The 13418-nt window shown below is 39.9% G+C and overlaps 1 protein-coding gene across 1 annotated transcript in view; it reads left to right on the top strand.

Annotated features, from left to right (window-relative positions):
• The first annotated feature begins 1866 nt into the window (after positions 1–1866).
• The window catches only part of ATP8B1 (ATPase phospholipid transporting 8B1), a 29880-nt gene continuing 18328 nt past the window's right edge, over positions 1867–13418 (top strand). The window contains exons 1-11 of the mRNA XM_013945916.2: positions 1867–2879; positions 5373–5470; positions 7275–7388; positions 7911–8009; positions 8134–8195; positions 8628–8700; positions 8798–8868; positions 9983–10065; positions 11766–11924; positions 12088–12176; positions 12955–13145. Coding sequence (XP_013801370.1) covers positions 2672–2879; positions 5373–5470; positions 7275–7388; positions 7911–8009; positions 8134–8195; positions 8628–8700; positions 8798–8868; positions 9983–10065; positions 11766–11924; positions 12088–12176; positions 12955–13145 — 1247 coding nt within the window. The 5' untranslated portion in view covers positions 1867–2671. The remainder of the gene's footprint in view (positions 2880–5372; positions 5471–7274; positions 7389–7910; positions 8010–8133; positions 8196–8627; positions 8701–8797; positions 8869–9982; positions 10066–11765; positions 11925–12087; positions 12177–12954; positions 13146–13418) is intronic.

The following is a 13418-nucleotide window of genomic DNA, read 5'->3' as shown; positions in this document are numbered from 1 at the left end:
AACTTCTGGGATCATGTTTTGAAGCGGCTTCTCTCTCAGCGTAGGGGAAACTTCTCCTTGCATGCCATTGATAGAAGAGATTGTGGTATCAGATCCTTAGAAAACCAGGTATTGATTATATTGCTAACTGAAGTTGCTTTTGAGGAGACTATATACTGCCGACATTAAGAAAAATAGGGTGTAGCAATTATCTGTTCTGCATGTTGCACCAGAAGCAGTAACTATCGGAGTTAATTCACTTCCTGGATTTCCCCCATCTTTCTCCTCTGCCCTCATACGTTCGGTGTTGGGGCCAGTGGGTGTTTGGTTGCCTGTTAATTGGCCTGGTTGTTTTTAAACACTTAAAACTCCCTTTCAACACCTTACATTACCTTACGGGAGGGCCCTGCGGCCGAGCTGCCGCTGGCTGCGCGCGCTGGGCCGGACGGGTTGCGTCACAGACCGGTTTCTGCAGTGACGTGCGCTACGTCGTGCTGGCCCTGCGCTTGAAGCGGCTAATGGGCGGGTTGCTATGGAAATAAACTTCTAGTTCAGATTGCAGGTGTATGCTTTTCTTCCTTTCCGCATCAGGTGAAACGCGAGATTTTGTGCGGATAGGGTGGTGGTCGAGGAGGAACAAAGGGGGTAAAAAGAGGAGAGAGGAACCAAAACAGCACACCGAGATCTTCAAGTACATGAATTTAAGCTTGGATCTCTTGTTTCTCAGATGAATTGCCTAATTCCAAGGCTATTTAGGAAAGCACATAATCCTTCCACAGACGTTTCAGGTTCCACAACTCGTACGTTAGTGACCGGCTCTCCCATTCCCGGCCGATTGCATCAGTGAGCAGCCTTGAACAGCTTGAGTGGGTCTTGGAAGAAGTTGTACTAACTCATATTCAGGCAGACTGCGTTCATATGATATCTGCTTTTCGTTTTGTTTTATAAACTGGCAGTCTTGAAACACTAGCTTGTGTGGTAGGAGAATACTGCAGTACTACAGATGATGAAATAGCATTGCATGTTTTGGGCTTTTAGAAGACAGTTGTGTCATTTGAGTAGCATATTAAGTACTCATTTAATATTTATATCTCTCTGCTAAGAGATATTAGGGAGGGGAGACAATTCAGCTTTGTAAAAAATAGAGACTTGGGTATGGACAGGGTTTGCTGTCAGCCCAAATAATGGGGGTTGGCACTGCTGTTTGCTGATTTCATTAGCAGCAGCATCTGGGGTATAGGGTAGCGTTGGCGTTATTTCACAAAGCCAGGCTCTTTTTAGAACATGGGTCAGTAGGCAGATACCTGGTAGCCAGCTAATACGTTACTTGGCTTCAGCTGCCTATTTAATTGAATTTAATTTTGAAATCACTGAGGTTATGAAACCCATTCCTCTCACCGTGGTTTTTAATATTCCTACAACTTGGACAGTGCCTTGAACAGACAGAGCAGAATCTGTTTGGAAGTATTGATCTTTAGAAATAAATGCAAGTAATGTAAGCTTCAGTGTAACTGACTGTGGTATTAAATAGTTGGAAATGAATGGGGCACGCTCACTGGAATTATCTAAATTGCTGTACTAGATCAATTAATAAAATGCCAAACTACTCGGCAAAGTGATTAACTAACCAAGTGTCGATGAAGACCGCTTGGGAGTTGTGTAGGTGGTTGTTCCTGGGTGGTGGTTGGAGGGGGAGGAGTTACACATGAGTAGCTGGTTTCTGAATTTTGTTTACAAACAGTTAAATTAAATACTGTCCACCACAGCAAATGGCTTAAGCAGTAGAAATTTTCTTCTGCGCAATCCGAAAATGCGAAAGGAGGCTAGAATCTTCCCCTGCATGTCTTGCTCATATCTAAGATCACAGGAAGATGCAGAAGCCCAAATAATAACAATGCCAGGAATTTCTCAAGAGCTATAGTTTAGGTGCACTTTATGGAAGATGGAGATCACAATTTGGAAGACAAGGTATTTGTATGTAAGGTAGAGGGACCACGTGAGCTCTTTGAAGAGTTTCAGGCAGTTATGTGCACGCACATAGTGTAGGTACAATTGGATTTTTTTTTGTGTTGAACATCTGAAAAATGAGTTTTAAACTTCCTTAGATATTTGGACACCAAAATGTGACATCTTGTAACGGCAAATGTTCCTGTTAAGACTTTGGGGAGGGGAGAGGGAAGCGGAGGCTTGTTTTGTGGGGCAGCTGCTCCTGCTGCCTTTCAGCGGGTGGACCTGGGCCTGAAGAGCTGTTGCGTGACCCGAATTGCCGATTGCAAGCACCCGCATTGGCTTCTGCTCAGTGCTCGGCCCTCTGGCTGCTGACCTAGGATCTAAATTCCTTTAACTCTTGTCATCCTGATGTTGCTATAAAGAACAGTGTAATGGCAATGGTTAAGATTCAGATGTTCATGGGCTTACTAATTTCTACAGTCCATTAAAGATTTCCTACGTCAGGAAAACAGGGTGTTCCTTTAGTCTGCCATGTGAGCATTTATAATTACATATAGCAGAAAGTTAACGAAGGACTTGTTATGCCTCTTGGCTTTGAACCGTGTTTGAAAACTGAGTCCGTGCTCTGAGCTGCTCTCAGAGAACTAGCTTTGAATGTGATTTTGCTGACAGATATTGACAGACTAAATTTGCAGAGACATGGTTTCCAACACTTGCTGTGTTAACTCATTCCTTGGTCTTTATGAAACGTTCACAGAGCGCTAGCAGCATGAACTCCGAAAGGGATTCGGAGACCACCTTCGATGAGGATTCTCAGCCCAACGACGAGGTGATGCCGTACAGTGACGACGAAATGGAGGATGAGTTGGACAGCCGGCAGCCTGCGGTTGAACCAGAACAAAATCGAATCAATAGAGAAGCCGAGGAGAAACGAGAGTCGTTTAAAAAAGGTAATGTTATGAGAGAAACTTTATTCGTATAGTAAATAGTTCTGAATTCATAGGCTGAGCCGTGCATAGATCAATTTGATTTTTGTATTTTATTTGTTAGAATGGGTTTGGAATGGATAGCTTACGTAAATCTGTAGGGGAGTCCGTGATGGTAATTCAGTTTAACACAGGTCAGTAAGAAAATCAAATTATTCTAGTCTAAATCCAAAACTCTATGCCATTACTTGTTGCATAAAACTAATGATCTGCACAGTGATCTCATCTTAATCGAGGCAAATCCTTAATGTACACAGTCTGTGGTTCGAGAACTGCTGGAAGAGATCATCAGTTAGTTGTCTCCCCCATAATCTGTAAATTTGAGCCAGCATAAGCCGACTTGCTCTGTTTAGTCCGTTGGTTTGCATACATTTCTTTTTTCCAAGTCTTACACAAATGAGATTTCAGCTTCCATGCTAACTTTTAGTCTTGTGATTTTCTTTATTGGTAGTAGTTACAGAGTAATAGAAAATTAGGATGAGAAGGTACTTAAAGAAATCCATCAAATACAGCCTGTGTGCTGCCACCAAAATAAGAACCTAAACGAGAGGAATCTCTTTGCTATGGCTTAGACATACCTGTTCTTGACCTTTGTCAATGAAAAGCCTACAACTCCCCTAAATACTTTTTCTTCCGTGTTTCAGTGCAGTTACTTTTTACTCAACTGCTCCCTGTTACATACATAAGGATTTCTTCCTGTTTATGTGGCAGTGGGGGAGAACTGATGACCTTTTGTTTTGTAACCACCTATTACATATTCATAGCTTTTTTTTTATATATATATAATTGCGGTGGTATAGGCTATAGAATAAACATAACTTCTTTAGCTTCTCATCATCAGTTATGTTTTCTGGGCTTCTCATTATGACTGCTATCTTTTTTTTTTTTTTTTCCCCTCCAGATACTTTATTTTGTAGACACAGTACACTGGCAAGCCCTAACCCAAATTATACTTTGTGACCTACTGTAAGCACTAAAGGAAAAAAAAGAAACTGAAATAAAACAGAACCTCCTACACCTCTGCAGTGGTGGACACACTGAGGTCATGCGAATCCCACGAAACCCAAAAGAGCACTGGTTAGAAACACTTACTGTGGGTAGGAGAAAAGGGCGAGATAGCTGACTGATGAGTGAAGCAAACTGGACTTAAGCATACTTCAAATACTGTCTCTGTCTCATCCTTCCCAGGCAGGTGAAGTGCTCGTGTGAGTCAGTTAAAAACCTGCTGGATTAGTTCATCAGGGAGTTTTTTTGATGTGGGCAGGACCTCAAATCGTAGGTGTGGGTAAGAAGATTCATAGGGCTGTCAGTGATGTAGGCCTGGGGGCAGAAATGGGATCCAAAGCAGGTAGCCAGTGAAAGAGGGGGCATGGAAAGTACATGATGGGTTGGGCTGAGGCGAGGGAGCAAAGACAAAGGTTGAAATGCAATGTAGAGTAGGGTGGGAGACGTAGATAAAGGTACAGAAGACGGCCTGAGCCCCTCAGGTTGGTGGAACTACTCTAAAGTTAACTCTCTAAACAGGTCTGCTCCACTGGTACGCTTTGAAAGTACATCAGAGTGTTTTGCAAGTTTATTTTCACGCTCCTCTGTCACAAAGCATCCCATTACGTTAAAGGTTTGGCAGGTGGAGGAATCTCGACAGCAGGAGTCATTCTAGCAATAAATATTGTTCAGACAAAAACTATCTGCATCCTAGATGAGCTCCATTTAAAGGTGGAGTTCGCAGGATTTACATAACGCACCTTAAGGTGGAGATAGAGAGTTTGTTAGGAGGGTTTCTAGAAACTTTCCCTTAGGAATGTTGTATGTCAAGTCTGGCTTTAAATGCCAAATACTGAAGGTGACAGGAGGAGGCCAGATTGCTTAGTTGTTCTGTAAATGATTTTATCAGGTCGTGGTCCAAAACTTCAGAAGGCTGTTGCTGACATCACTTGTTTAGTTTTATTAAATTTTGCAGCAAAATGCAGTTCATGTTTCCAAGCTTTCAAGCAATTGAGCAAACTCGATGGCTGAGGAAATAAAACAAGCTCTTTAGATTTTAACCGTTTTTACATTTGTAAATGAAAAGCATTGCATGATATGGTTTTATGAATTTATTTTTCCAAGGGTGTACCCTTTCATTTTAAAAAGATTGAGAAACCCTGTTTTGGGTACTTAGTGGTTAGCAGGTGTTAGCAAAAGCAAATTGGAAGAGAGGAAAGAAGGGAATTTAGTATGACTAAGTGTTACTGTTATCAGTACCTCTGATTATATTATAGTTGTTAATAAAGACAACCTGGAAATTTCTTGAAAACCTTCTTTAGACAATATATGAAAAAGTAGGTACAGTCTCACTTGTTTCAATTGAAGGCACCTTAAAATGATGGCATTTGAAAGGAAATCTAAAATTGGCAAACTTGTTTCTTTATCTTTAGAACATTCAGATATTGACCCATTTTGCCTTGTCTCTTCCAGACTGCAGCTGGCAAGTTAAAGCGAATGATCGACACTTCCATGAACAGCCCCAGTTTAAGAGAACAGTATTCCTGTGCTTTAAAAAGAGCAAATATGCAGTAAGTTTTTTTTATTTTCAGATGATCAGGATGAATGCTTTGCTAATCTCAATACAATATTTTCAACAACTGTTGACTGGTATAAAAGCCACATTTTCCTCAGGTTTTCCACAAAGGTTGGGAAGCATTATTGATTTCAGATTTGTGAGTGGAAAATCAAGGTATCAAGAGAATTACTTAAGATGAGACAGAGAATTAGAAGCCAGGTGTCCTTGATCCAAATTCTGAGTTTTATCTGCTCAACTACGGCAGTTATGAGCATCCAAATAGGTGTTGTCTTGTTATCTTTCATGTAAGAAGTCTTAGCATAGTATTAAGCAATATCCTGATCAAGCTAGACTGTGACAGTCTTAAAAATTGGGAATGTCTTGTCATTTAAACACAGAGAGTGATAGCCTTCTAGTTTGGGTTATGTCTCCTGTTCTAAATCCACCTAATTATGATCAAGTATACATTTTTATCTCATTTATCAAGACAAAAGCTTGATTTTTTTTTTCCTATTTCTGTTTTTTTGATAGAACTGTTTCTTTTCAAAGTAATAAAGCTATGGCGCTAGTATGCAATACTGGTTATAAGTGATAGGTGTAGCACTGTGGGTTCCATGTGAGCTGGCCCGGTTTATCTGTGAGGCCTTGGCTTGTGCAGTTTCTGCTGAGATACCTGCTTTGTGGACTTGAGGCAGGTTGGGTTATTTCATGCGTGAGCACTATCATGTAATAATAAAACTTCTACGACTGCAGCTGTTACTGGACTGGAAATCCTTTATGCTCAGACTGGGTGTGGGACTGACTCTCATGCAGCGTAACCTTTGCTGGGTCCCACACAGCCCCTCCTGGATGGCTTTAATTAACAGCCCTTTGTTTGGATTCAGGTCTGATGTCTGAGACCTGCTGCATGCCAAATAGTGCTATCAAGTAGGTCCATGATATAGCAAATGTAGCGTCTAAGCGATACACCTCAGAGCAGGTCTGGGGGGACAAGATCCCTGCAGCTTCCTCCCCTTCTCTGTGCCTGTCTGGCAGTGCCGCGCGCACTGTCATTTGCCTGGGCAGAGGCTGCATCCCGTCCACACTGTGGCCGTGTGATGTCCTTAGTGCTTGCTGCAGTTCTCCAGCAGAGCTGCTTCTCGCACCGCAGGGTTTGCAGGTCCTGGAGCGGAGGCTGCAGAAGTTGTTACATGGGCAAGAGCAGTTTTGCTGTTGCAACCGTGCCCGTGCTGCCAGCTCTTCGTTACTGCACTTTACTGCAGCCCTTTGCCAGCGTGCCGCAGAGCTGGCGCCCGAGACTGTCGCCTCGAGGATGTTGGTTTCGTCTGTGATGCTTAAAGGAGACTGTATAGTCTTTGAATGGCTGAGTCTAATAAGTTGTCTGCTCTTTCCTGATCTCCTTGCACGCGTATAACTAAGTCAGGAACACTGTCAGGCAGCAACAACTTCACAGTTGCTGGTGACCGGAGCTAAACTTAAGCGTGACCTAGTGCTGACAAGTCCTGTATCTTGTTACTAGTGCTCTGGGTTTACAAGGCACTCTATGTATTTTAACGTATTGCTAGAATTGAAGCTTATGAAGTCTAAGCTGCTTTTCTGGGTATGTTAAAGGCAGTGAAATGGATCCTTGTGCCTTAGTTTCATTCAGCTGCCCACATTAAACCGTTCAGGAAAGGCACAACTCTAACAAAGCTATTTATAGGAATGATTTGACTAGTAAAATGCTTTACTTAAAAATATGAATTGTACATTTATGATCTAATAAGAATCAATTCATGTATTGCTGTTGTGAATAACATTTGATTTTTGCTCAACAGGGAAATGCAATTAAGACATACAAGTACAACCCAATCACTTTTTTACCACTGAATCTGTTTGAGCAGTTTAAAAGAGCAGCCAACTTCTATTTCCTTGTTCTTCTTATTTTACAGGTAAGATTTTACATAGAGAAACTTTTAAGTGTGAAATGAGTTTGAGGTGCTTATGTACTAAGCTAAATACTTATGAGACAATACGTTGCTGTTCTGTCATGAAATTGCAGGGCACTTCACAGGGGAATGCATTTCAACTATTGCAGAAACTAAGCATGTTTTATTTAAAATCTGGAACAACGCAGGTTTTATTCATTACTTGATTTTGTATTAGATGGGATAAGCTAGTTACATAGTTCATGAATTTTGTGGGGAAAAGATGTTTCTGTTGGCTCTTTCTCTGTAAAACATGATGGCTCTCAAGTCCCATTCATGAATCAGAAGTGTCAACACAAAATATAAATGTTTACAATTATTTTATGGTCGAGCTTGTCCCTGAGAGTTTTGTGTGTCTTCGCAATCCAACCTAGAATTCTTTTTGATGTGTTGGCTTTCTTTATTTTAAGTCAGTTGACTCTTAATTTCTCTCATTTTAATGTGATAATAATCCTGTATTGAGGTGATTTTATTTGTTTCTTGTAGACAGTTCCCCAAATAACGACTCTTTCATGGTATACAACACTGGTGCCCTTACTCTTGGTGCTGGGAATAACTGCAGTCAAAGACCTAGTGGATGACATTGTAAGAAACATGTTTTGTTAATATTAAAAGCAAAAGAAAACAGTGGGGTTTTTTTTTGTTTTTTGGGTTTTTTTTTGTGCTTAATGCATATGTAGTGAGTACATTCTCTGCTCCTTGTTTTCAGGCTTGTCACAGGATGGACAGTGAGGTTAATAACAGGACATGTGATGTCATCAGGGATGGAAGGTTTGTACAGTTCCCTTTTAACTTTGTACGTAGTGTTTGTTGCCCTGTTGCTGAGTTTCATCACAGATCTTGAGCCATAGATGACTGTGAAAGTTCAGCTTGCTGTTCTCTGCTCTTCTGCACACGTCTGTGTGACAATTGGAATCAGAAGGTAATTGCCAAGAGGAGTCATTTAAATTTGGTTCTGTGGCACTAAATATATGCTAAGAGCAACTTTCTTGAAGAGAAGGTCAGAAATTCACAAGTGTGTGAAGAGGGAAAAGAAGAGGTAGGTTTAGATCCCAACTATACTGCAGTTCCCGGAAGGGAAAAACACAGCTTTCACTCAAGGTGTAATGTTTTGTACTAAGGAAGTTTCAAAATTTTAAGATTTATAAAGTGCATACTGTTCTAGATGAAACAGTAATAATCACTAAACTGTCTTCATGTTAGGTTCAAAAACACAAAATGGAAAGATATTAAAGTTGGAGATGTCATTCGTCTGAAGAAAAATACTTTTGTTCCTGTAAGTAGTTTAGATATGGTTTTGTTTTATGTTTCTACAGAGTTCTTTACAAATATTGACTTGGTTTTATTTGCTGTGTATTTATTTGTTTTACTAGGCCGATATTTTGCTGCTATCCAGCTCAGAACCAAACAGTCTCTGCTACATAGAGACAGCTGAACTAGATGGGTAAGGCTCTATTTAAGGATTTCTTAGATTTATTTTTGGCTTAACAGTAAAAGATCAAGAAGTGCATATTTCAGAAATAGGCTGTTTTAAAGCAATGCAGTTATTTTCAGGGTAAGGGTACAATTATTTTCTTTGCCTTAGTCTTCACGGATAATGTCAGCCCCTAAGTCTCTATGCCGAGATGCAATGATGAAGTCAATAGCAAACCACTGGCAGTAGAGGAGAGTTGAATTAGGGACCATCTATACAGATTGTACCAGATGGGCCTCATGGGATGCGTCTGTGGGTGTAAAGAGAGTTGGCTGGCATCCCTGCAAAGCCACTGTCAATCATCTTCTCAAGGTTATGGAGATAGGGGAAGTCCCAGATGCCTGGAAAATGGCAAGTATTACACCCGTCTACTAACAGAGCAAAAGGAAGATGAGGAAACTGCAAACCAGTCAGCCTCACTTCAGTCCCTGGAAAAATTATGGAACAGAGACTGTTCCAATTCCCAGTTATGGAATAGTATAAATCTTCCTGTCTCTGTCAGTGTGTTTTGTGAATGTTCATTTAGTTCATGTTGTCAGAGAAGCTCTTACTGAATTTCTTTTAGAAAAGTTTGTAATGAAATGGACTTAACCTAATGAGCTAAAATGTTAATTTTTCTGAATGAGCACTTCCTCCCTCAACCTTTAGTGATCTTAAAGACTAACTTATAACATCATACAAAGCAAGGATCTGTTTGTGTTGCTAAATATGTTTGTTCTTTACTGAGCTTTTAACAATGTCACTTATTAAATATTGTATTCAGATAACCATTACCTCAAACTTAACTGTTGCATTAGTAAAACAAGGATTCCGAGAAGCTTCACCTATTTATAGTGAGCAGAGGTAAAGGGGTGCTACACTGTAAGATTTCAGTTATGAAGAAAAATGACTAAACCGTTTAAGAACTAATCACGTAGCTTTGGGATGTTTCACATTCATGAACGATAGATTTGCAAACGCGTGACTTCAAATAAGAAGGTTGGTATCTGTGGCGTATTGCTTTGCTTCTTAATTTAACATTGTTCAGACTTCTCTCCTGTATCTGTATTTTTATTAAAATGGCCTTTTTATCCTTTCTTCTTAGTGAGACTAACTTAAAATTCAAAATGGCACTTGAGGTAACGGACAGATATCTTCAAGAAGAAAGCGCGATGGCAGATTTCAGTGGTTTGTACAGTTGTATTTTATGCTTGCTACAACTATTCAAATGTTGCTCAGGCAGTTCATAGTACAAGTAAATAAAACATGGGTGCAGACTAAAATGTTGCTAAAGGTGTGATTCTGGAGTTAGCGGTTTCTTGGCTTTTGTCACAACGCAGTGCAAGTTATATAAGGAAATTGTTTGTGCTGCTGAGCAAAATGCTCAGCAAAATACAGTCCGTCTGAAGAGGAGACCTATGTCGTGAATAAGCTATGACACACTGAGTAGAGACGATTGAGTAGAGCTTTATGAGCATTTTCCTATCTCTTTTCTTTGGAAAAGTATGTTTGCTGTTGGGAGCAGATCTGGAAAATAGCTTCTATTGTTCTTTTCATATTTATCATTATAATCCAGCTACATTCTGTGCGTGTTGTGAGACTTGAAAGGGAGGAATCCATTCTCTTACTGAGATCTGAAATAAAGTTTTATCTCAAAATTAATTTTTTAGCGATCTTAAACTTATAAATGCTTCAAAGAAAAAAAGAGATTTACACCAATGCATTTCGTTGGTGCCCTTCATCTACTCCTTTACATGGCACAGGGTGGAATGGTGGAGTAGATGAGTAGTGACTGCACTGCAGGAACCAAGGGGCGAGAAATGAAATGAGCAACTGACGGATTCAGAATAACCAAAAGGGAGGCACTTTTTCGCACAATACATAGTTAAGCTAAAATTCACAGGATGCCAGAGGATGTTATGGATGTAAAAAATCTCTAGTTCAGGAAATCCATTGGCCCCAAACTGTTGGGGACTGTGACTGCTGACTGGTCCTGTACTTTCACTCTCCCTTGCGCATCCACCATTCTTGATTAGAGACAGGGTTCTGGGCTAGAGAAACCACTGCTTTGACCCGAAACTGCCATTCTGGATTCCTCTGTAGCAATCTGTGTTTCTGTTGCTATTTACTTTTTAAATTCTTTTTTGTTTGTTTGTTTTTTATGAGATAGAATTTTGATGATGGTAAGTGCAGCTTGAACCAAAAATTTGCAATGAGCTTGATTTTGGGGGATGTAAATGCAAATATATAGCACCACGTGACCAATCATAAATTAGACAGTGGGAATAAGTGCAAGTCCTAAAAGTCAAAGTCAAATGTCACTTTTTTAGCCAAAATATTCATAGATATCTGAATAAGTAGCAATATATTTCATGAAGTTTGTAAGAGGGGTGGTGGAATATAAGTCCAACTTGGAACGGTGTGGTTTGGATACTCTTTCCCTGTTGGATCACTGCTGGTAAGTCTTCAAAGGCAAAATAATATCAAATGCTGATACTGAACACTGCATTCATCCTAGAGCGTAAGATCCAAAGACAGACTCTCTTGTACGCACGCCGTTGTTAAGACTTGAGAATGTTAAAGAAAAGATGTACAAGAATGCCAGGTGTCCTATTTATAAGGAAATGCTGTACTGACATTGGTGCAGAAATGTATTCTTTCTGCTATTTCAGTCTGGAAAGAAAATACCACTGAAGATGGCATATTTAAAATGACAGCAACACAGTACTGAATATTTGTACAGCCAAGTTTTCAAAGAAATGGTTCATTCAGAACAGTTGTTTTTCCCCCCAAAATGCATGGAGTAAAATTCCTTGTATAGTAGGTACAAATTGATACAGTTTAATAAAACTGATGTATATTAAACATGTTCTCCTGCAAATTTTTAGGTCTGATTGAATGTGAAGAACCTAATAACCGACTGGATAAGTTTGCAGGAACATTATTCTGGAGAAACATGAGTTATCCGTTGGATGCTGATAAGATTTTGTTACGTGGATGTAAAATCAGGAACACAGATTTCTGCCATGGAGTGGTCATATTTGCAGGTATTTATGAAATGAACACATGTAGTATTTACTGCCTGGAAGCATGTCCCATGAAATGACATGACATCCTTCGCTTATAAACCTTGGCTATATTTTATGTACCAGTCTTATAAAATAGTAGTAATAACACTTGCTTGCATGCAATTTTATTTATTTATTTTAGGCGCTGATACAAAAATAATGAAAAATAGTGGAAAGACCAGATTTAAAAGGACACAGATTGACTCCCTTATGAACTACATGGTTTATACTGTAAGCCTTTTTGTTTAAAATCGAGATGTTTGAGACCACTTTAAGTGAGCAAACTGAAAGAAGACAAGTTTAGGAAACTTTACTGGGTTTTTTTGTTTGTTTGTTTGTTTAAGTATGTTTCCACTTTGTTTGAACCTTGGAAGCTGGGCTCAAGTGGAAGGGACTCTAAAAAGCTGTGTCGCTATTAGTGGAATCTGTGGCCCTAAATTGCATATGTCGGCAGCTGACACAATGCAAAGAAGTGCTTCAGAAACAGAATTGCAGGTGCTTCTCATTGTTTTCGCTAAACCATTGGATAAAGAACTGAACTTAGGTCCTGGTCCAGAGGTACCTTCAGCCTGAAAGGTTAAAAACCCATGCTTTTCCTCCTAGATAGGTACCCTTGGCATGTGTGTCCTCCACTCTGCACTTCACTTTTGGAAAGTAGCGTGTGAAAATGAAGTGATACCCTTGGACAGGGAAAGAGCAAAAAGGAGCTAGACTGTTGCCAAGTGCTGGGACTCATCTCAGCAAGACTGTGATTCTGCCCCTGCTCCAAAGACGTTCACGTACCCTCTGCACTACCTGCCTAAATAAATGTAAAAAAGTATAAATGATGCTTGGAGAATGGACTAAAATTAGAACCCTGATTATGTGAAGAGACTGTTCTGGGGAAGATTTGCTTCCCTTCTGTTTACTTATAAAGAAATTTAATAGACTATCTTGAACATGGAGATTTGGGAATTAGGTCTAGCAAACGTTTTTGAAGTGTCACAGGCCCTCTCTTTGTGTGTTGCAGATTTTTGTCTTCCTCATCCTGCTCTCAGCTGGCCTCGCCATTGGACACACTTACTGGGAGCAGCAGATTGGTAACTCTTCCTGGTACCTCTATGACGGAGAAGACTACAGCCCTCCTTACCGTGGCTTTCTTAACTTCTGGGGATATATCATTGTTCTGAATGCCATGGTTCCCATTTCCCTTTATGTGAGGTAGGTAAATACCTTAGCCTTTAAATAGCTGACTTGATGACAGGGTTGAATTACTTATCTTCAGAATTAATGGTGAATTAACTCAATTCTCCATTGATGGTAACAAACAGAGCTTCGTGTTGGGTAGGAAAGCACGTTAATTCCCCCTTTAATTAATCCCCTGTAATTCTGTTTTACTGAAAAGATGTTGAATTTGCTCACTCTCTTTACTGGAATTTTAGAAGAAAGTGTGCTATGCTGTATTTTTTTGTTTGTTTGTTTAAAATCATGATC

The sequence above is a fragment of the Apteryx mantelli genome, chromosome Z (genome assembly GCF_036417845.1).
Source record: "Apteryx mantelli isolate bAptMan1 chromosome Z, bAptMan1.hap1, whole genome shotgun sequence".
Classification (NCBI taxonomy): domain Eukaryota; kingdom Metazoa; phylum Chordata; class Aves; order Apterygiformes; family Apterygidae; genus Apteryx; species Apteryx mantelli.
The sequence above is the reverse complement of the archived record's forward strand: the minus strand, read 5'-3'. Positions and strand labels throughout refer to the sequence as shown.